The sequence below is a fragment of the Bos javanicus genome, chromosome 23 (genome assembly GCF_032452875.1).
Source record: "Bos javanicus breed banteng chromosome 23, ARS-OSU_banteng_1.0, whole genome shotgun sequence".
NCBI lineage: Eukaryota > Metazoa > Chordata > Mammalia > Artiodactyla > Bovidae > Bos > Bos javanicus.
Genome location: NC_083890.1, coordinates 10,659,590 through 10,682,959, shown reverse-complemented (window position 1 = coordinate 10,682,959; position 23,370 = coordinate 10,659,590). Strand labels below are relative to the sequence as shown.

The 23,370-nt window shown below is 45.8% G+C and overlaps 2 protein-coding genes and 1 non-coding gene across 3 annotated transcripts in view; 1 reads left to right on the top strand and 2 right to left on the bottom strand.

Annotated features, from left to right (window-relative positions):
- RAB44 (RAB44, member RAS oncogene family) overlaps positions 1 to 16,594 on the bottom strand; it is a 40,566-nt gene extending 23,972 nt beyond the window's left edge. Inside the window, exons 1-2 of the mRNA XM_061398032.1 lie at positions 14,346 to 16,594; positions 3,304 to 3,521 (exon numbers count right to left, since the gene is read on the bottom strand). Of these exons, the coding sequence (XP_061254016.1) occupies positions 3,304 to 3,510 (207 nt within the window). The 5' untranslated portion in view covers positions 3,511 to 3,521; positions 14,346 to 16,594. The remainder of the gene's footprint in view (positions 1 to 3,303; positions 3,522 to 14,345) is intronic.
- Positions 16,595 to 16,665: 71 nt separating this feature from the next.
- LOC133237106 (U6 spliceosomal RNA) lies at positions 16,666 to 16,771 on the top strand. Its single transcript, XR_009733137.1, has one exon. It is a non-coding gene; the product is annotated as a U6 spliceosomal RNA (small nuclear RNA).
- A 4,484-nt stretch (positions 16,772 to 21,255) lies between these two features.
- LOC133236176 (BLOC-1-related complex subunit 8-like) lies at positions 21,256 to 22,238 on the bottom strand. The gene has a single exon (XM_061398031.1). The coding sequence runs from the start codon at positions 21,922 to 21,924 to the stop codon at positions 21,616 to 21,618; it is 309 nt and encodes a 102-aa protein (XP_061254015.1). The 5' UTR covers positions 21,925 to 22,238; the 3' UTR covers positions 21,256 to 21,615.
- Positions 22,239 to 23,370: the final 1,132 nt, after the last annotated feature.

Sequence of the window (23,370 nt, the reverse complement as noted above, 5' to 3'; positions counted from 1 at the left end):
ATATAGCACAGGGAGCTCCACTTGCTGCTCTGTGATGACCTAGAGGGGTGGAATGGGTGGGTGGGAGGGAAGCTCAAGAGGGAGGGGATGTAAGTATACATTGACTGATTTACGAAGTTGTACAGCAGTAACTAATATAACGTGGTAAAGCAACTCTACGCCAACAAAAAATGCAAAAAAAAAAAAAAAGCCACAGGCTTTGAGTCTCATTACTAAGCACATTTCTGCTTTCCTACCCTTTCCAATCTACCCTGAAGGCTTGGTTACAAACCAGCTCAGTTTGTGTCTTCCACAAAGTGCAGCGTCAAAGCCATGTGGAAAAGGACTGTACCAGGTTCTGCTAACTGTTGCTGCTTCGCTTGGGTACAGGGTTCTAAGCTGACAGTAGCCAACCTTCAGACTGAGCCAGTGGATTACAGTTGCTAGAACTCTTTTCAGTCTAGAAGCTTACCCAAGATCCAGTAGATCAAGAATTAATCCATGGAACTAAATCGATGGTTGAAGAAAATTGAGTTACGGTTATTTGCTGGGAATATAGTTGGTATGGTTATCACTATTGTTTTGTTTATTTGGCTGGATTGGGTCTTAGTTACGGCACTTGGACTCTCAAGTTATGGTGCACAAGCTCATTAGTTGCGGCACTCTGGCTTAGTTTCCTTTCGACATGTGGGATCTAATGCCCCAACCAGGGATGGAACCTGCACCCCCTGCATTGCAAGGTGGATTCTTAACCACTGGACCACCAAAGAAGAGCCAGTACTATTTTTTATTGTTTTACTTTTATGGATATTATGAGGAAGTCCTCTCTCTGGCTTCTTGAAGTGAAGTGAAGTGAAGTCGCTCAGTCGTGTCCAACTCTTTGCAACCCCATGGACTGTAGCCCACCAGACTTCTCCGTCCATGGGATTCTCCAGACAAGAATACTGGAGTGGGTTGCCATTTCCTTCTCCAGGGGATCTTCCCGACCCAGGGATCGAACCCAGGTCTCCCGCATTGCAGGCAGACGCTTTAACCTCTGAGCCACCAGGGAAGCCCAGTTTAGGAGAGTATGCTTTTGTAAACTGAAATTTGGGCTTCCTTGGTGACTTAGATGGTAAAGAATCTGCCTGCAATGCAGGAGACCTGGGTTCAATTCCTCGGTCAGGAAGATCCCCTAGAGAAGGGAATGACTACCCACTAGAGTATTCTTGCCTGGAGAACCCCATGGACGGAGGAGCCTGGCGGGCTACAGTCCATGGGGTCACAAAGAGTCAGACATGAGTGAGCAACTAACACTTTTACTTCACTTTCAAACTGAAATTTAATATTTTAAGTGGTATTTGAATCTCACTGATCCCTTCCTGACTCAGAAACCAATACTTTTCCTGAATCTCCTTCCTTTCTCTGGCACTATAGTTATTTACAACAGGTTCAGTAAGAATCTGTCCTCCTTTTTACTGGGATACAGTTGGATAGATCAACTGTTTAACCAGATTTTGATTTAAAGGGTGATTCTCATTTAATCAGGTGTGAAAAGTCCACTGTAAGGAGCGGCCTTGGACACAATGCCTGCAAAGCTGGCCTGAAAACGGATAATGTGAAAGGTTACTTTTGGGCAGGAGAGGGACCTTAGAAAAATTGAGAACTTCAAGAAGAGAAGTCCTTCACATGTGTAGGTGAAAACTAGTGGAGAGAGTCTTGTGCTTGGTTTCCATAGAAGTAGGGAAGCCAGCTGGTTTAAGTTTGCCCAAGACTTTCTCAGTTTTAATACTGAAAGTCCCACATCCCAGGTAACCCTCCAATGCAGGCAAACAGGGACAGAAGGTCACTCTAGATAGAAAAGCCAATTTCAGAGGTTTTACAATTTCAACTTAAGCTTCCATATGAAAACTTCTGGAGAGAAGCTGAAATAGCTCAATACTTCAAAATTTCAGATTTGCAGAGCCTACAGAAGTGATCAAGCCAAACCGAATTAAATCAGCCTTTTTTATGTCAAGAGTAAATTTTGGAGATTATTTATGATCACAGGAAATTACTGGACACTTGGAAATAAAGTGAAAAGGTACACAGCACACCCTTTCAATATTATATGCGAGTAAAGACCACCCAAGCCTTGTCTAAACAAGAGGAATGCACTGAGTTCATCTCATTATTTACCTTGAAAAGTCCGACATATTGAAGTTACTTGTTAACTTGTAGATTTTGTCCAGGAGAATTGAAAATAAGTTTGTCTAGTAGTACAGACAACCCCAAAGATTTGTGGCCTATAGGACATTAGTCATTTTCAAAAATGAACTCAGCAAACTTTTCCTAACACTCTTCTGTCAAATTGCCTATGGTGGTGGTGGTTCAGTCCCTAAGTTGTGTCCAACTCTTGTGACCCCCTGGGCTGTAGCCTGCCAGGCTCCTCTGTCCATGGGGATTCTCCAGGCAAGAACACTGAAGTGGGTTGCCATTTCCTTCTCCAGGGGATCTTCCTGACCCAAAATCAAACCTGGATTTCCTGCATTGCAGGCAGATTCTTTACCAACTGAGCTACAATGGAAGCCCAAATTTCCCATAAATACTTGCAGCTTCTCAAATGCTCCTTGAGCCTGTCATAACATCATACTGAGTCCCTCACTGACTGATAATAATAATGATGATGAATTAGCTAGATCTTTGATAAGTATTGATTTTATATTTACTCAAAAGTCTTTTTTCTTTACCATTTTGAAAATTATAACTTAACATCAGCCATTTCTACTTTTTTGTGGCTCTGAGGGTAGAATACAGATAGGAAGGGTCAGTTTTGATGGAAAAAGATCAAAGTCTAGAGCATGGAACAAAATCAGGAGGAGACAGCAGGTCCAGTGAGATGCCAACAACTCACATAGGACCCTTTGTAGAAAATGAAGAAAAAAACAAACAAAAAAAATCAGCCAATCTCAGTCTAGGTCACAGCCGAAGATTCCTTATTGGCATGTACAACATTGGCTGATCTGTTTCACTGAAGTTTGCTGACATTAACAGGGTTTTATTTCCAGGGCCCTGACTGCTCCCCAAGATAAACTTCCCCGCTCAATGGGCTTAAAATTATACCATCTGCAAGTTCTTTCTTTGACTTAAAACCTTTCCTTTATTAAAATGCAAGTGTTTCTGGAAGAGGGTAATACAAAACCTGATCATTCCCACCTTAGTATAAATAAATCCCTAGCCTTTCCTAAAAGCAAATTTGAGGTGAGAGAAAGGGAAAAGAGCAGGGACGGTCTGCCTTCCTGGGAAGGGGAGTCTCAGAAGGAGAAGCAAAGGGATCCAGGGGATGGGATGGGGCCTTGGGCTCACCGCCAGATCCTCTCTAGTGACAAAGCCCCTCTCCTCGGCACCGCAGTCCTGGAAGAAGCTCTGCAATTCTTCAGCTGACTGGGAGGTCCAGGACTCTGGCTCGGGGGCCACCGGCACATCCTGGCCATCAGCTGGCTCTCGCATCTGCCGCCGCCGGCTGGAGCCTAGCTTCCGTCCTTTCCGGGTCACTCTGAGTCCACTCTCCATGGTGCTCTGGCCTTGGGGACAGAGAGGGGAGGGGGCACTGGGCTGCTGAACACGCTCACTCCCTGCTCAGAACTCTCCCACGACTCCCCATCACCCCTGGAGAAAATCTGCTGTGGCCAGTGGAGGAGCCCTGGCTGATCTGATCTGTGCTGGCCTCTCGGACCTCATCATCCCCACCCCCGACCTGTGGCCTCCAACACGTCTCACTCGGGGCCTTTGCCCTTTCTGCTCCCTCGGGCTGGAATGAATGCCCTTCCTGGAGCTGTCCGCACACTCTCATCTCCTTCAATTCTCCGCTCAACTGTGGAAAGTCTTCTGCAGCCTTTCTAGGTTCTACTTTTTGACTTGGGGCGGTTACTCAGGGCGGTCCAGGATCTCGCTCTGAAGGAGCAGGAGCAGCTGAGCTATCCCTCCTACTGCTCCTCCACCCTCCTCTCCCCCACCTCCCAGCCTCAGCTGGCCCCCAGCCTCTTTTTCCTCCTCAACATTTCTCCACCCCTTTGACATACGCACCAGGAAATCAGTAGCTCCCCACGTGGCTCTTATGGCTTTTCAAGATGTGTCCACCCTTCGCCCCCTCACTTCCACATCCCATCATGGTCCATGTCAACCTTTCTGAACTACCCATGGTTCCTGGAATTCCAGATTCTTGCCCATGCTTCCTCCCTTTGCCCCAAACCTCCCCCATTCTCCACCCCCTTGCCTAGCTGATACCTCTTCCTCCCTCACCTTAGAGGCCACCTCCTCTGAGATCCTCCCTAAAGCCCCCTCCATACCTCAAGCACATACTTTATGTGGCCTGATGATGTGCTGGGCTCATGCATATGAATGTTAAGTCACCCTGTGCCTCAGTCCACACTGCTCCAGCTCCCCAGCATATTCATCAGTGCTAAGTTGCTTCAGTCAAGTCCAAGTGGGTGGCCGTGCCCTCCTCCAGGGGATCTTCCCAACCCAGGGATCGAACCCAGGTCTCTTAGGTCTCCTGCGTTGGCAGGCAGGCTCTTTACTACTAGCGCCACCTGGGAATCCCTCCCTAGGACATAGTAGATGCTCAAGTAACGGTTGTCCAATTCATTCATTGGAGTGCTTTTGTCTGTCACTGAAGGTCAGGTAAGTCAGTTGATAAGGATTTTGATGGATAAGGATTTGTCCAGCTGAGGCCTCAAGGTAGGAAAGAAGGAGGCTGGAGTCTGGAAGGAGAAGAGTCAGGTCCTATGCTGGTGGGAGGGAGGGGGCCTGAGGGGGAGTAAGTCATGGGCACGTAAAGCTGTATTGAGGGAAAGGGATTGACGTGCACATAGGCAGCTTCGTGCAGGCGCTGAAACTTGAGTAAAGCTCTAAAGAGGGCAGGTAGGATTTAGAAGCCTTGAACAGCGTGTGTGAAGGGACCGGGGCCGCGGAACCCCACACCCACTCTGGGCTTGCTTTGTTGGAGTCAAAGGTCACAGACAATTAGAGTAGAAGGGTCGGGAGGCTCTGCCTGAGGGGTAACTGGCTCATGGCAGGAGTCTGGGGCCACCGGTCTAGGTTCCCCTTAAGCAAGTTCCTTTACATAGGTTGCACAGGAGCTGAATGAAGCAATTCCTCACTCTTGAGGAGGCCCCAAACTTTTAAGTGAAGTCGAGCCTCTGTCTCTCACTGGCTCCCCATCAGTTATTGCCTTTTTCTGTTCCCTTTCTGCTTTTTTCTGTCCACCTGGTTTCTCTCCATTTCTCTCTGTCTGTCTATCTGTCTCTCTCTCTCTCAGGGACTTCAAAGTCTGCTGCAGATGCAGTTTTGAGATTACAGATGTAAGGGACTTCCCTGGTGGCACAGTGAATAGGAATTCACCTGCCAATGCAGAGGAACGTTCAAACCCTGGTCCAGCAGGATCCTACGTGCCACGGAACAACAGAGCCCACGCACCATAACTACTGAAGCCCACATGCTCTAGAGCCCATGCTCCACAGCAAGAGAAGCCGCCGCAATGAGAGGGTGAGCACCGAAACTAGAGAGGAGCCCCCGCTCACCGCAACTAGAGAAAGTCTGCAGGCAGCAAGGAAAGATTCAGCACAACCAAACATAAAATAAATAAATAACAAATTGTTTTTTATAGAACGATTACAGATGTCAAACTGCAGTGGTATACTGGAGTCACATCTTGCTGCTGCTGTTAAGTCGCTTCAGTCGTGACCGACTCTGTGCAACCCCAGAGACTGCAGCCCACCAGGCTCCCCCGTCCCTGGGATTCTCCAGGCTCTTACCTGGAGTGGGTTGCCATTTCCTTCTCCAATGCAGGAAAGTGAAAACTGAAAGTGAAGTCTCTCAGTCGTGTCCGACTCCTAGCGACCCCATGGGCTGCAGCCTACCAGGCTCCTCCATCCATGGGATTTGCCAGGCAAGAGTACTGGAGTGAGGTGCCATTGCCTTCTCCGGGAGTCACATCTTAGGGGCTTGCAGAAAACCAGTTGTAAGTCTCTTTTCCCAACTCAGCAGCTTGAGATCAGCTGCTGTGGGAGTATTTATACCATCAGTTCAGTTCAGTCGCTCAGTCGTGTTCGACTCTTTGCGACCCCATGAATCGCAGCACGCCAGGCCTCCCTGTCCATCACTAACTCCCGAAGTTCACTCAAACTCATGTCCATCAAGTCGGTGATACCATCCAACCATCTCGTCCTCTGTCGTCCCCTTATCCTCCTGCCCCCAATCCCTCCCAGCATCAGGGTCTTTTCCAATGAGTGAACTCTTCGCATGAGGTGGCCAAAGTATTGGAGTTTCAGCTTCAGCATCAGTCCTTCCAATGAACACCCAGGACTGATCTCCTTTAGGATGGACTGGGTGGACCTCCTGCAGTCCAAGGGACTCTCAAGAGTCTTCTCCAACACCACAGTTCAAAAGCATCAATTCTTTGGCGCTCAGCTTTCTTTATAGTCCAATTCTCACATCCATACATGACCACTGGAAAAACCATAGCCTTGACTTAGACGGACCTTTGTTGGCAAAGTAATATCTCTGCTTTTCCATATGCTATCTAGGTTGGTCATAACTTTCCTTCCAAGGAGAAAGCGTCTTTTAATTTCATGGCTGCAATCACCATCGGTAGTGATTTTGGAGCCCAAAAATATAAAGTCTGACACTGTTTCCACTGTTTCCCCATCTATTTCCCATGAAGTGATGGGATCAGATGTCATGATCTTCGTTTTCTGAATGTTGAGCTTTAAGCCAACTTTTTCACTCTCCTCTTTCACTTTCATTAAGAGGCTTTTGAGTTCCTCTTCACTTTCTGCCATAAGGGTGGTATCATCTGCATATCTGAGGTTATTGATATTTCTCCCGGCAATCTTGATTCCAGCTTGTGCTTCTTCCAGCCCAGCGTTTCTCATGATGTACTCTGCATAGAAGTTAATAAGCAGGGTGACAATATACAGCCTTGACGTACTCCTTTTCCTATTTGGAACCAGTCTGTTGTTCCATGTCCAGTTCTAACTGTTGCTTCCTGACCTGCATACAGGTTTCTCAAGAGGCAGGTCAGGTGGTCTGGTATTCCCATCTGTTTCAGAATTTTCCAGTTTATTGCGATCCACACAGTCAAAGGCTTTGGCATAGTCAATAAAGTAGAAATAGATGTTTTTCTGGAACTCTCTTGCTTTTTCCATGATCCAGCGGATGTTGGCAATTTGATCTCTGGTTCCTCTGCCTTTTCTAAAACCAGCTTGAACATCTGGAAGTTCACGGTTCACATATTGCTGAAGCCTGGCTTGGAGAATTTTGAGCATTACTTTACTAGCATGTGAGATGAGTGCAACTGTGTGATAGTTTGAGCATTCTTTGGCATTGCCTTTCTTTGGGATTGGAATGAAAACTGACCTTTTCCAGTCCTGTGGCCACTGCTGAGTTTTCCAAATTTGCTGGCATATTGAGTGCAGTGCTTTCACAGCATCATCTTTCAGGATTTGAAATAGCTCAACTGGAATTCCATCACCTCCACTAGCTTTGTTTGTAGTGATGCTTCTAAGGCCCACTTGACTTCACATTCCAGGATATCTGGCTCTAGGTGAGTGATCACACCATCGTGATTATCTGGGTCATGAAGATCTTCTTTGTACAGTTCTCCTGTGTATTCTTGCCACCTCTTCTTAATATCTTCTGCTTCTGTTAGGTCCATACCATTTCTGTCCTTTATCAAGCCCATCTTTGCATGAAATGTTCCCTTGGTATCTCTAATTTTCCTGAAGAGATCTCTAGTCTTTCCCATTCTGTTGTTTTCCTCTATTTCTTTGCATTGATCGCTGAGGAAGGCTTTCTTATCTCTTCTTGCTGTTCTTTGGAACTCTGCATTCAGATGCTTATATCTTTCCTTTTCTCCTTTGCTTTTCCCCTTTCTTCTTTTCACAGCTATTTGTAAGGCCTCCCCAGACAGCCATTTTGCATTTCTTTTCCATGGGGATGGTCTTGATCCCTGTCTCCTGTACAATGTCACGAACCTCCATCCATAGTTCATCAGGCACTCTGTCTATCAGATCTAGGCCCTTAAATCTATTTCTCACTTCCACTGTATAATCATAAGGGGTTTGATTTAAGTCATACCTGAATGGTCTAGTGGTTTTCTCCACTTTCTTCAATTTAAGTCTGAATTCGGCATTAAGGAGTTCATGATCTGAGCCACAGTCAGCTCCTGGTCTTGTTTTTGTTGACTGTATAGAACTTCTCCATCTTTGGCTGCAAAGAATATAACAGTTTGATTTCGGTGTTGACCATCTGGTGATGTCCATGTGTAGAGTCTTCTCTTGTGTTGTTGGAAGAGGGTGTTTGCTATGACCAGTGCATTTTCTTGGCAAAACTCTATTAGTCTTCGCCCTGCTTCATTCCGTACTCCAAGGCCAAATTTGCCTGTTACTCCAGGTGTTTCTTGACTTTCTACTTTTGCATTCCAGTCCCCTATAATGAAAAGGACGTCTTTTTTGGGTGTTAGTTCTAAAAGGTCATGTTGGTCTTCATAGAACCGTTCAACTTCAGCTTCTTCAGCGTTACTGGTTGGAGCATAGGCTTGGATTACCATAATATTGAATGGTTTGCCTTGGAAATGAACAGAGATCATTCTGTCATTTTTGAGATTGCATCCAAGTACTGCATTTTGGACTCTTTTGTTGACCATGATGGCTATTCCATTTCTTCTAAGGGATTCCTGCCCATAGTAGTAGATATAATGGTCATCTGAGTTAAATTCACCCATTCCATTGACTTCCCTGGTGGCTCAGACGGTAAAGCGTCTGCCTACAACACAGGAGACCCAGGTTCAATTCCTGGGTTGGGAAGATCTCCTGGAGAAGGGAATGGCAACCCACTCCAGTATTCTTGCCCCCACCCACCAAAAAGGAGGGCTCAATTTATACCATCAGTTCAGTTCAGTTCAGTCTCTCAGTCGTGTCCAACTCTTTACGACCCCATGAATCACAGCAAGCCAGGCCTCCGTGTCCATCACCATCTCCCGGAGTTCACTCAAACTCACATCCATCGAGTTGGTGATGCCATCCAGCCATCTCATCCTCTGTTGTCCCCTTTTCCTCCTGCCCCAATCCCTCCCAGCATCAGAGTCTTTTCTAATGAGTCAACTCTTTGCATGAGGTGGCCAAAGTACTGGAGTTTCAGCTTCAGCATCATTCCTTCCAAAGAAATCCCAGGGCTGATCTCCTCTAGAATGGACTGGTTGGATCTCCTCGCAGTCCAAGGGACTCTCAAGAGTCTTCTCCAACACCACAGTTCAAAAGCATCAATTCTTCGGCGCTCAGCCTCCTTCTCAGTCCAACTCTCGAATCCATACATGACTACTGGAAAAACCATAGCCTTGACTAGACAGACCTTTGTTGGCAAAGTAATGTCTCTGCTTTTCAGTATGCTATCTAGGTTGGTCATAACTTTTCTACCAATTTATACCATGGGAATCAGCCAATGTTACAAATCAGAGTTTCTTCCCCCAAAGAACAATCACAAGCACATCCATTCCCAGACATAGCATGCATTTAAGTGACTGCTGTTTACTGAACACCAACTGAATGCAGGCAGAGTGGGAACAGAGCCTGCCATGGTGTGTGTGGCTCCATCAGGCAAATTAGGAAAAGTGTTCCTTCCTCCCAGCAGATGCAGCCCAGTGCCAGGGCCCAAGGGTTGGCAAGTGGACTGTTGGCTGGAGTCCAGTCCCCCCTCTCCCCGTTTGCCCAGGCACCTTTGTGCAGGACACAACCTACATACCCAAGTGGAGCCCCTGGCCCTTTACGTATATAGGCGTGGACTAACTCCTGGTCTCCCTTGGAGGTACTCACACAGCTTCATGCAGAAGAAGACAGAAGATTAATTACAGCACAGTGTGGAAGGGGCAGCAAACCTGTGTGCCAAGTGCTGTGAGAGCACTGCAAAAGGAGCAACTCACTCAGCAGTGTCTATCAGGGAAGACTTTCTGGGGGAGATGACATAACTTAGTGACTTCCAGGGCAGAAGAGATCAGACTTAACCCTGGATCCCCTCATGCTGCCCAGCCTTGTTCTGGGCATGTGTTGGACCCTCATGCCCTCATGTTACTCACTGTTTCCTCTTCTGATTCACACTGTCCCTCAGAATGTGGGATGTTCTAGTAGACAACTAGTAGACTCAAATAATACTGATGTTGTAAAAGAAAAAACAAGGCAGAGGGACTGTTCTATATCCAAGAGAATAAAAATAGGGAATTCTCTGGCCATCTGGTGGTTAGAACTCTGCACTCTCATTTCCAAGGGCCTAGGTTCAATCCTTGGTCAGGGAACTAAGATCCCACAAGCCAAGTGGAGCAGCCAAAAAGAAAACAGAGAGAAAGAGAATAAAAATAAATGACACCTAAATATATTATGTGATTGTTAATTGGATTCTCCTTCAAAAAAAACCAATAAGAATAAGGGATATTTTGTGGACAGCTGGGGAAATTTGAACACGGACTTTATATCAGATATTCACTGAGCAATGTGAAATTTTTTCGGTGTGACACGTGTTGTGATCATGTAGAAGAATCTCTGTCTTTAAGGGATTCATGCTGAAGTATATATAATGTCTGCATTTCACTTTCAAATGGCTCTGTGTAAATACATAAGCAAATTAAGAGGAAATAAGTGTGTGTGTGTGTAGAGAGAGAATAAATGGGGCAAATTGTGAGCCATCTGTCCAATAGCTTTCATTGTACTATTTGCTCATCTTTTGTAGATTTGAAAGTTTTCTTAATAAAAAGCAGGGGAGATGGGAATTGCCTGGTTGTCCAGTGGTTAACTTTTGAATTGTGATGCTGGAGAAGACACTTGAGATCCCTTGGACTTCAAGGAAATCAAACCAGTCAATCCTAAAGGAAATCAACCCTGAATTCATTGGAAGGACTGCTGCTGAAGCTGAAGCTCCAATACTTTGGCCACCTGATGTGAAGAGCCAACTCATTGGAAAAACCCTGATGCTGGGAAAGATTGAGCGCATGAGGAGAAGTGAATGACAGAGGATGAGATAGTTGGCTGGCATCATCGACTCAATGGAAGAATTTGAGCAAACTCCAGGAGATAGTGGAGGACAGGAAAGCCCGGTGTGCTGCGGTCCGTGGGGCTGCAGAGCGCCACAAATGAGCGACTGGACAGCAACCAGGGGTTAGGACTTTGCACCTTCCCCATCGAGGGCCCAGGTTCAGTCCCTGGTCGAAGAACTGAAATCTCTCAAGCTGAAGGGCAGGGCCAAAAAATAAAAATAAAAACCAGAGGAGGAAAAACCAAGCCAAGAATGAGATTCCAGGAGTTAGAATAGAGAATTTCATCCACAAATCCAACTGTCCTTCCACTAGTATCAGTATCTCCACAACCACATCACCCTCCAAGCTCTCCCTGGAGACAATGACGAGATACACACCCCTCCTTGGGCTGCATCTGTCCACACCTGGAAGTCACCATCCATCCTCACTCACCGTCCCCCTAAGAGGGGGGGTCTCCTTCCTCCATGACCCGACGACTTTCCAATGGGCTGGGCCTTGGGCCTTGTATGTTATAATCAAACACTCACTGAGCATCGGTACCAGAAGAGGGTCCATCACACCCTCTTGACCCATAAGTGTGGAAAAAGAGGCCAAGAGAGGCAGTGATTTCCAGTCCCACTGCTCTAGTCAGGCAGACTCTGCCTCTCCGAGCCCTGCCGCTCACAGGCTATGTGACCATGGGGAAGTCACATAACATCTCCGTGCCTTATTCTCCTCACTGGGACATGAGACTAGTGTCTCCCACACAGGGTTGCCATGAAGATGAAATAAGACAGTTGAACTGGAAACACCACTTCCTATTCCCAGCAGAGCCCAACTCGCATTTTAGCTTTACTTTTTTTTATCATTAATTTTTTTTTTGGTCTCACCACGGGGTTTGCAGGATCTGAGTTCCCTTGCCAGGGACCGAACCCATGCTCCCTGAAGTGGAATCTTGAATTCTTAACCTCTGGACCACCAGGGAATGTCCCCAGCTTTACTTTCTCTCAACACTTGTCACCTTCCCAGAATAGAGTCTTTTATTCATTTATTTTGTAAAATTTGCAACTTCTCTTACTGAATAGAAGCCTCTTCCATTTACTGCTCTATTTCAAATGCCTAAAACAGTGCCCTGCATACAGTCAGTGCTCAGCAAATATTTGTTGAATATGTAATCAATGTAAAGCACTCAGAACTATGCCCTGAATATGGCATAGGATAACCACTGGATACAATAGCCCATGACATCGGTGGTGATAGCATGGATGCGGGTGAAATTCCACTGGAGTCTCATAAAAGTCAGATGTTGTACAGATATGATTTTATACCCACTCAACAGGTGAGAAAACTGAGAGAGGGGGTTCCGAAAGGCAGAGGCCACCAGCCCAAGCCATGACATTGGAAGCAAACCTGATGCCAGACCCACTCTCTGGGTTTGTCACAGGACAGACTTGCCCTAAGACTGCTTCTCGGAGAAGCACCTTCTTGGTGGGCATGAGACGCCTCTGTGGATCACAGACGCCAGACGGAGCAGTCGTGATGGGCCAGGGCTTTGAAACAGGGCAGAGTGGGAGGCTTTGCTCTGGCTGTCAGACTTAGAAACTCAAGTTCCGCGTGCACTTCCGTTGATGGAGATAACACACATGAGGCAGAAAGATAAGATTCTTGTTGTGGAAGCTTCGAGAACTGAAGCCCTGGGGAGGAGAGTCTGCTGTGATGTGGGTGCCATGTCACTGAGGATGCCAGGCTCCCACAAGTGAAGGGAGTCACAATCCTGAAATAGAATCCCTGTGGCCACATCGCAGGACATGGGATGCTCTTGGCACCCTGTGGGGGAGTTCCTAGTTGAGCTGCACCCCATTTTCACCAGTCCCCTGACACTGTGTAAGGAAGCAGCGCCTACTGGACACCTCGCCAGTCCCCACTATGCCTCAGGCCTCAGTGTCAGCCCTCTGAGCCCGTCGAGTCTTCTCTGCCCAGATGGCACTCAGCGGCCCCCTCCTTGCCTGTCAGGAGTCCCGGGGCTAAAAGGCAGCAGGTGCCCTAGGGCCAGCACCGCCTCAACATACCTGTCACCATCAGTCAGGGACAGGGAGTTCCCCCTCACAGCTGAGAACAGTGCCCTAAAAACAGTCTGTGTCCCATCTAGGCCAGGGATGGGCACTCAGAAACAATGGGAACATCCTTCAGTCAGTTCTCACAAAGGTGTACCTGTGCATACACACAGGCATATGCATGCACACACACACACACACACACACACACTCACTCACAGTCAGCTCTCACACTCACTACTCCCTCACAGTCAGACATGACACCTGTCACAACCTCTGGTGTGTACCAAGGTTCCTGCCCACTCAGAGTCACTCAGAGCAAAGTCCTTTGAGTCTGCCAGCAGGGGCATCCCTCTGTCAGCGCCCCCTCCTCCGCCACATCCCCCCCTTCTTTTCTTTTTTTTTTTCCAGCTGCACTGCAGGGCCTGTGGGATCTTAGTTCCTTGACCGAGAATGGATCCCAGGCCCCCCAGCAGAGGAAGCGCAGAGTCCTAACCACTGGACCACCAGGGAAGACCCCACATTCCCCTCACTGGTCATCACAGCCTCACATCTGTAACCGTGGGAAATGCCATCCTGCCCGGGAGCAACGCACGCATGCCCGCACACACACCCCCGGCACTGCGCCCTCTCCCCACCTCACCCAAGAAATCAAATAAAGTTTGAGGCTAGACCTGAGGGCTAATGAATCCTGCTCCCAGTCCTACCAGAAATCAGCTCCCCATTGTAGGATTCGGCTCAGGGAGCAGGGACCACAGGCTTTCCCTCAGGAAGTGGAGAGCCTCGTAAGAGGATGCTGTGGGGACCAGGGCAGAATTGCAACAGGGCACCTGCACCTCGCCAGTTCCATCGTCCTCTCTTCAAAGGAGTGAGGACCTGGGTCTGTGCTTCACTCCACCTCCTTCAGTAACTACAAGTAACAGCGATAGTCACAGAACTCAGGTTGTCCAAGTCGGCAGATCCAAGAGACCCCCTAGTATATTTATCCTCTCTCTTGCCCCTACTAACCTCAAAGAGAAACCAAGGCTCTGAGAAGCCAGGTGACTTGCCCAGGGTCACACGACCATTTGAGGGTAGATAATTTATCCAAGTCTCCTTCCCAAATGCCTTCCACTAGCTGCAGAGAGCTCCAGATTCATGAGAAAAAGCCTCAGCCCTTTGCACCTCATCCCAGCAGCTGGGTGGGGACCACAGCTCCCTCCCCCATCCTCACGCCACCAAAGAAAAGAAGCATTGCAACTCCGGGTCGCTCCCACCTCTCAGAGGCTCCCAGTCGTGCATGTACCCCGTACCTCTTGGGCCCGGTAATGAGGCAAAAACTGCCCCCAGGAGACCACGAGCTCTGGAACTGTTAACAGTCTTGCTTCTTGCTTAACCACTCTTTCCGTTCCGTGGCAAGCCAATCTCTTGTGCTAATCTATGGGACTTCCTGTCGAAGTGACCAACTGGTTATCCCCTCACAATCTTGCTTGGTACTCCTGAGGCTCCCTAGTCCTCAAATCTTGGAACTGAAGAAAGCTGGAGCTGGTGGAGAGACCCCTGTAATCAGAAGCTCAGAAAAGTAAGGTCACCCAGTTCTCAACGGTGAAGTCAGAACTTGGACCTAAGTCTCTGGTTGCAAGAGGGATTCCTCAACTTATCCCAACCAGAGTATTCAAGAGCACAGTTATGGCTAAAGCCAAGTGTATTCACCATGCCTTACCTCAGATCCTCACCCTCAGAACATGTCTTGGAAATCCAGGGGAGGCCCACACCCAAAGTACCTTTAGAGAATAGTCTAACCTAATACCAGAATTTACTGTTGAACTGCATGGTTCAGTTCAGTTCAGTTACTCCGTCGTGTCCAACTCTTTGCAACCCCATGAATTGCAGCACACCAGGCCTCCCTGTCCATCACCAACTTCCAGAGTTCACCCAAACTTATGTCCATTGAGTCAGTGATGCCATCCAGCCATCTCATCCTCTGTTATCCCCTTCTCCTCCTGCCCTCAATCTTTCCCAGCATCAGGGTCTTTTCAAATGAGTCAGCTCTTCCCATCAGGCAGCCAAAGTATTGGAGTTTCAGCTTCAACATCAGTGCTTCCAATGAACACCCAGGACTGGGTGTTAGGATGGACTGGTTGGATCTCCTTGCAGTCCAAGGGACTCTCAAGAGTCTTCTCCAGCACCACAGTTCAAAAGCATCAATTCTTTGGTGCTCAGCTTTCTTTATAGTCCAACTCTCACATCCATACATGACCACTGAAAAAACCATAACCTTGACTAGACGGACCTTTGTTGGCAAAGTAATGTCTCAGTTTTTCAATATGCTATCTAGGTTGGTCATAACTTTTCTTCCAAGGAGTAAGCGTCTCTTAATTTCATGGCTGCAATCACCATCTGCAGTGATTTTGGAGCCCAAAAAATAAAGTCAGCCACTGTTTCCCTATCTATTTGCCATGAAGTGATGGGACCAGATGCCATGATCTTCATTTTCTGAATGTTGAGCTTTAAGCCAACTTTTTCACTCTCCTCTTTCACTTTCATCAAGAGGCTCTTTAGTTCTTCACTTTCTTCCATAATGGTGGTGTCATCTGCATATCTGAGGTTATCGATGTTTCTCCTGGCAATCTTGATTCCAGATTGTGCTTCCTCTAGCCCAGCATTTCTCATGATGCACTCTGCATACAAGTTAATAAGCAGGGTGACAATATACAGCCTTGACATACTCCTTTTCCTATTTGGAACCAGTCTGTTGTTCCATGTCCAGTTCTAACTGTTGCTTCCTGACCTACATACAGGTTTCTCAGGAGGCAGGTCAGGTGGTCTGGTATTCCCATCTCTTTCAGAGTTTTCCACAGTTTATTGTGATCCACACAGTCAAAGGCTTTGGCATAGTCAATAAAGCAGAAATAGATGTTTTCCTGAAACTCTCTTGCTTTTTCGATGATCCAGCAGATGTTGCCAATTTTTGATCTCTGGTTCTTCTGCCTTTTCTAAAACCAGCCTGAACATCTGGAGCTTCACAGTTCACATACTGCTGAAGCCTGGCTTGGAGAATTTTGAGCATTACTTTACTAGCGTGTGAGATGAGTGCAATTGTGCAGTACTGAAGCATGAATATAAATGGATGAACTTATGGGGACAAAATAAAGAATAGAAAGGAATAGACTCACTTTATACGGGAATTTATTGCACAAAAAAGATGGCATTTCAAATTAGTAGAGAAAAGATGGTTTAGTCAATAAACTGTGGGAAGAATGGCCTAAATATCTGCCAAAAACAAAGTGGGAACTCTAACTCTAAAAGAATTCCAGATCAAAAGTTCAGGCATGGACTTCCCTGGCGGCCAAGTGCATACAAATCTGCCTGTTAATGCAGAGGACACAGGTTTGATCACTGGTCTGGAAGACTCCACATGCCGCAGAGCAGCTAAGCCCGTGTGCTACAACTGCTGAAGCCTGTGCCCTGCAACAAGAGAAGCCGCTGCAACGAGAAACCCTCGAACCACAGCGGAGTAGCCCCAGCTCACCACAACTAGAGAAAGCTCGAACAAAGCAACGAAGACCCAGCGCAGCCAAAGTAAATAAATAAAGCATTCTGGCTAAAAAAAAAAAAAAAATTAAGCATTTAAGTGCTCACTTCAGCAATACATACTAAAGTTGGAATGATACAGAGAAGATTAGCATGGCCCTTGCACAAGGATGACATGCAAATTCATGGAGTGTTCCATGTTTTTTAATACAGAAAGGCAAATATCATATGATATTTCTTATATATGGAAATCTTTTTTTTTAAAGGGTACAAATGAACTTTTTTTGCAAAATAGAAGTAGAGTCACAGGGATGTAGAAACAAACATGGTTATCAATGGATAAGGTGGGAAGGGATAAATCGGGAGATTGGGATTGACATATACATACTGCTATACACTAGGGCCTTTCCTAGTGGCTCAATGGTAAAGAATTTGCCTGTCAATGCAGGAGAAACAGGTTCAATCCCTAGTCTGGGAAGATCCCACATTCCTCAGAGCAACCAAGTCTGTGAGCCACAACTACTGGTCCTGTGCTCGAGTCCAGGAACCCAAACTGCTGAGCCCACGGACCGCAACTACTGAAGCCCAAATGCTCTAGAGTCTGTGCTCCAAAAAAGAAGCCACTGCAATGAGAAGCCCACGCATCGCAACTAGAGAGTAGCCCCCACTCGCCACAACTAGAGAAAGCCGTCGAAGCCATGAAGACCCAGCACAGCCAAGTAAATACACAAAATTATTTTTTTAAAGGTAAAATAGATAACTAATAAGAAATGGCTGTAGAGCACAGGAAACTCTACTCAGTACTCTGTAATGGCTTATATGGGAAAAGAATCTAAACAAAGAGTGGATATATGCATATGTATAAATCATTCTGCTGTACACCTGAAACTTACACAGCATTGTAAATCAACCATACTCCAATAAAAAAATTAAATAGAAAAAAAGAACTCTCTGCTGATGCAGATAACTGTTTAATATACTCAAAGTGACTGGGAAATCAAAACTATCTGGAATTTCACCATTGTTATTTTTTGCACCTCTTTACAAATATACCATTTATATTTCTTAAATTATAAACATAAAAAAATTCATACAACTATATGTTGTTTGCAATTTGCTTCAAAATAGTCAAGGGATGGAGGAATGGGTGGGGCATAGCTGAAATGAGACTGAAGGTGAGAGTGTTTGTCACTCAGTCATATCCAACTCTTAGAGACCCCATAAACTGTAGCCCACCAGGCTCCTCTGTCCATGGGATTTTCCAGGCAAGAATACTGGAGTGGTTGCCATGCCCTCCTTAAGGGGATCTTCCTAAACCAGGGATCGAACCCAGTTCTCCTGCATTGCATGCGGATTCTTTACCTTCTGAGCCACGAGAGAACCTACTCTGCCCTGTTCTGATTGCCGTTGAAGTGTTGAGGGTACTGCTGGTTCCTTTCTTCTCTCTGCTTTTGTGTATGTTTGAACAAATGCCAAAAGAAATTACTGGGTAATTTAAAAATTAATCTTGGCGCATTCAAGGCCTTTCCAGTCATATTACAAAGTGTTAGAAGCCATAAAAGAAAAGATTGAGCTAGTCCACTAGATATAAATTTTTCTAATAAAAAAATAAAACAACTGAATGGCAAAAAAAACCTCACCGTTGATGAATCAAAAGGTAAACATACTATGAAAAAGTATTCACATAGCATAGAAAATAAACTAATTTCCTTTTTATTAATATATCATGAGTTCCTATAGATCAATGAAAAACCAGTAATACATGTGAGAAATTGGTATCATTTATGAATATACAATTTGTGAGAAATAAAATGGCTTTCAGATACATGAAGAATGTTTATCTTCACTTATGATAAAAGAAATAAAAAATAAAGCTATAATGAGATATCATTTTAAGTTAACCAGTTGGTAAAACAAAACAAAAAGGGGATAATATGCTGTTATAAAGGATGTAGGAAAACATTTTCACAAGTTGTAAGAATATATATTGGTACATCTTTCATGAAAAGTAATGTGATAATATCTATCAATATTTAAAATGCAAAAAGCCTTTTACTCAACAATTTCACTTCTACTCATTTGTCCTACGGGTGATGTACAAAATAACAATATAAAAGGATATTCATTACAGCACTGTCTGTCGTAGCAGAAGATTGGGAACAACCTAAATTTCCACCAACAGGAAACTATTAATACTTAATAAGTTCTGATGTAAGCATATGATGGACAACGAGAAAGATCCAGGCAGACTTTGAGAAGATATGGAATGACCTTCAGAAGATACTGTTGAATGAAAAAAGTGAAGTGCAGAACACTGAGTATAGTGTGTTTTGCATGAAGAAGTGCATGTGTGTGGATGAATTTATGCTATATAAATGCACATGCAGTTGTACATGTTTGTAAGTGTATAGGATATTTCTAACAGAAAAGACAAGAAGCTGGTAACAGGTAGGCTGGAAAGAAGTATTGTGATGGACAAACAGGGAGATTTATGTTTCATTTATTTTGTTAGACAATATCCATTCAAAAATAAATTTAAGAATCATTCGTACATATTCAAAGAGAAAGTGATGAAGGAAATGTGGTAAAATGTTAACATTTAGGGACTGTTGGTGAAGGCTCTATGGGAATGATTCTACTATTTTTGCAGCTTTTCTGTACATCTGAAATGATTTCAAAACAAAAAGTTTCCAAGATGAATAAACTTAAGTTCTAAAAAAATACATACTCTCACAACCAACCATCATTTTCACTCCCTTCTTACTGCTGAAAAATTGGTACTCAGAGTTTCCATGGCATTACTGAGCTAAATAAAAATTCATTTTTAATACAACAAAAATCTGTTCACAATTTTATTCTTGTAATTGTTATTGGCACATAGTTGATTTACAATGCTGTGTTAGTTTCAGGTGTATAGCGAAGCGATTCCGTTATACAGATATGCATATCCTCTCTTTTTTTTTTAGACTTTTTTCCCATATAGGCTATTGCAGAGGATGAGTAGAGTTCCCTACACTATACAACAGGTTCTTACTACTGGTAATTTCATATATGGTAGTATGTATATGTCAATCCCAATCTCCCAATTTATCCCACCCCTGGTAACCATGTTTTCTTTCTATATCTATGACCCTACTTCTATTTTGTAAATAAGGCTTTTTGTACTCATTTTTTTTAGAGTCCACATATTATGCAATATATTTGTTTTTCCGTGTCTGACTTACTTCACTCAGTATGACAATCTCTAGGTTCACCCACGTTGCCGCAGATGGCATGATTTTGTCTTTTTGTGGCTGAGTAATAGTCCATTGTATATATGTACTGTATCTTTATCTGCTGCCAGACGTCTAGGTTGCTCCCGTGCTCTGGCTGTTTTAAATAGTGCTGCAGTGAACACTGGGGTGCGTGTATCTTTTTGATTTATGGTTTTCTCTGGGCAGTGCTGAGGAGTGGGATTGGTGAGTCACATGGGGGTTCTATTTTTAGTTTTTTAAGGGCCCTTCATACTGTTCTCTGTAGCAACTGGACCAATTAACATTCCTACCAATAGTGAGGAGGGTTCCCTTTCCTCCACACTCTCTCCAGCATTTACTGTTTGTAGACTTTTTTTGATGATGGCTATTATGGCCTGTGTCAACAAATATTTATTGAATGTCTAATATGAGCCAGCACTGAGAATACAAAAGTGAAAAAAATAGGGAAAATCCATATACAATATAATATCTGATAGCCATAAGTGGTATGAAGAGAAGTAAAGCAAAGCAAAGGGATTGAATGGTGGGAGGTATATTTTAGATGGCGTGGAGGGGTGGCGGTCAGGAGAAGTCTGTCCAAGGAGCTGATACTGGGATAGAGTACGTGAGGAAGAAGTTTTGGAAGAAGCATGTTCAGGGAGAGGAAACAGGGAGTGCAAAGGCCCTGAGGCAAGAACCTGCTTTGTGTACGTGAGAAGCAGTGAGGAAACCGCTGTGGTAGAAGAGGTAGTGGAGGGCAGAGTGAGATGAGGCCAGAGGTGCGACCTGTACACCCTGTAAGGACACGGCTTTTTATTTTAAGTGAGACAGAAGCCACTTGGAGGATGACAAGATCCTGTGTGGGTTTTATTTATTTATTTATTTATTCAATTTTGGCAAATGCAGTGATTTTAGGGACTCATGAAACTGAAGAATTAAGATTTTTCTGTGTTAGGTACAGCTAGATCCAAGGTCCCAGGCTGGATGTTCTTAGGTTCCACGTTCCATCTGCTGAGCTTACCAACTCGAGAAAGAAGATGGTACTTTTTGTACTTTTCCAGAAAAATTTTCAGGGAAGACCTCTCGTTGGATCACGTACCCATCTCAAACCAAGCACTGTGACCTGGGAGATGGGGTGCTCTGATTAGTCAGGCCAGGGTCCCACATCTACCCCTGGGGTCAGGGTGTCTTCTCTATATGGCCTGAGTGGGGTGGGCATTTCTGCTTGAGGCAGAACACAGTCCAGGCAGGAAATTACACAAATGTCTGCCTCAGCCTGTAGAGAAGGCTCCAGTCCACGCTTTCTTGTCTAGATGGAAAAAGGTAGGACCAGAGAGGGTGAGAGCCAGGCCCCACGTCACACAGCAAGTCAGAGGCAGGGCTGGGGCCACATTAGACCAGGGTCTGCTCTCCCCTAGCTGTGTGATGCTGCACAAATGACGCCACCTCTCAGAGCCTCTCTTCTCCCATCTGTATTTGGGGTGACATCTCCCTTACAGGGCTGTCTGAGGATGAAAGATGACCACTGTGAAGTACCCGGCACAGAGCTGGACACACAGCAGGTGCGTGGTCGTGGCAGCAGTTATTGGTCCGAGGGGCCATGGCCATGTCCAGGGCCAGTGAGGGGCGGGTAAGAATCCAAGGGCAGCAAAGTCTCGTCTCAGCACGTTCATGGCTGGCCCAGAGGCAGGAGGGATGCGCTGGCCACACTTGCTTGGTCTTCGGTCCCTGCCAAGTCCCAGAAGGTTGTGTCAAAGAGTCCAGCTTTGGTCAGGCTGGTCAGAGGGGCCAAAGCACCTCCAAGTCTCTTCCGGGATCAGGCTGAGGAGGGTGGGAGTGGTTCCTCGGGGCTGTGGCCCTGGGCCGTGGTGTTCATGTGGTCCCGGATGCTGATGGCCTGTTTGAGGAGACCCTCCACGCTGCGGAAGTAGACACTGCTGTCGACAAGGTTCTTCACGGCACTGCAGGCGTACTCCACGGTGTAAATGGCTCCCTGGCTCTGCTCCTCCCGCCGCTGCATGTCAGCCTTATGCTGGGCCAACTCAGGCAGAGAGTGGCGCACATGCTCCTGCAGCCAGTACAGGGCCTGTGTGGGTTTTAAAAGGATCCTTGTGGCTGCTTTCATTGTGGAGAATAAACTGTGTTACGCAGAGGCAGAACGAAGCAGGAGACCAACGAGGAGGCTGCTACAATAATCCAGACAAGTGATGGCTGGAACCAGGGGGGCAGCCACAAGTAATGAGGAGAGGTGACTGGACTCTGGATATATTCTGGAAGGAGGGCCAGTGTGCTTGCTTCTGCATTTGGGCAATTGCAGGAGATCTGGGACCTTTTTCTCGCCAGCAAGGGACTCTCCCCACTTCTCTGAGAGTAGAGTGAGTTTGGATTTTTAAGATCAAGTCCCCAGGATCTCAAGGCATCCCGAGTCCATTTTCCCCCACCCCCTACCACCCCACTGCCCAACAGTGGAAACAAAAGGGCACAGAGACAGCAGGGGGAGGTCCAGCCATCTCTGATGGAGCCTGTGTCACAGAGTCAATCTGTAGGTGGTGAGAGCTCAGCCTGGCCTCCCCCTCACACCGGCCCCAGGGGAGGAACCTGCCCGTGAGACAGCTGGCAGGAAGACATAGCTTGATGCTAGGGGAAAAATTAGATGCAGGCCTCTTGGGACACAGTAGAGCTAACTTGAAAATGCAACGTCACTAGACTAAGCTTGGAAATTTTACAAAATTTTACAAAAACGGAATGAAGGAACGAGCATCAAAGACAGTGAGATGGTTTTGTGAATGCAAAATTCCACGCTTACTAATTTTCTTTTAAAAAAATTTGTATAAGGTGAAAGTGAAAGTGAAGTCACTCAGTCGTGTCCGGCTCTCTGCGGCCCCATGGACTGTAGCCTACCAGGCTTCTCCGTCCATGGGATTTTCCAGGCAAGAATACTGGAGTGGGTTACCATTTCCTTCTCCAGGAGATCTTCCCGACCCAGGAATTGAACCTGGATCTACCGCATTGTAGGCAGACGCTCTACCATCTGAACCAGGAGGGAACTGTTTATTGATTGATTGATTGATTGATTTTCATGTATATTTTTTTAGCTGTGCAGCATGCAGGATCTTAGTCCTCCAGCCAGAGTCTTAACCACAGGACCTCCAGGGAATCCCTAATTTTCTTTTTTTTTTTCAACTTTTTATTTTGTTTTGGGGTATAGCTGATTAACAATGTTGTGATAGTTTCAAGTGAACAGGGAAGGGAGGGAGTCCCTAATTTTCAATTCCCTAAAGGGCTTACTTGGTGGCTCAGACGATAATCTGCTTTCAATGTGGGAGAGCTGGGTCTGATCCCTGGGTCAGGAAGATCCCCTGGAGAAGGGATTGGCAACCCATTTCAGTATTCTTACCTGGAGAAATCCATGGACAGAGGAGCCTGGCGGACTACAGTCCATGGGGTTGCAGTCAGACACGACTGTGTGACAAACACTTTCAAAGATGCTTGAATTCACGTTACAGTTTAGTAAACTGTGAAGCAAGATACTCTCTGTTCTGGGGTTCAGTGGTGAGAACTGGGGCTCAAA

Bases quoted from the DNA above. Each gene is read 5' to 3' on its own strand.
- LOC133236176 (XM_061398031.1), bottom strand. From the start codon at position 21,924: ATGAAAGCAGCCACAAGGATCCTTTTAAAACCCACACAGGCCCTGTAC.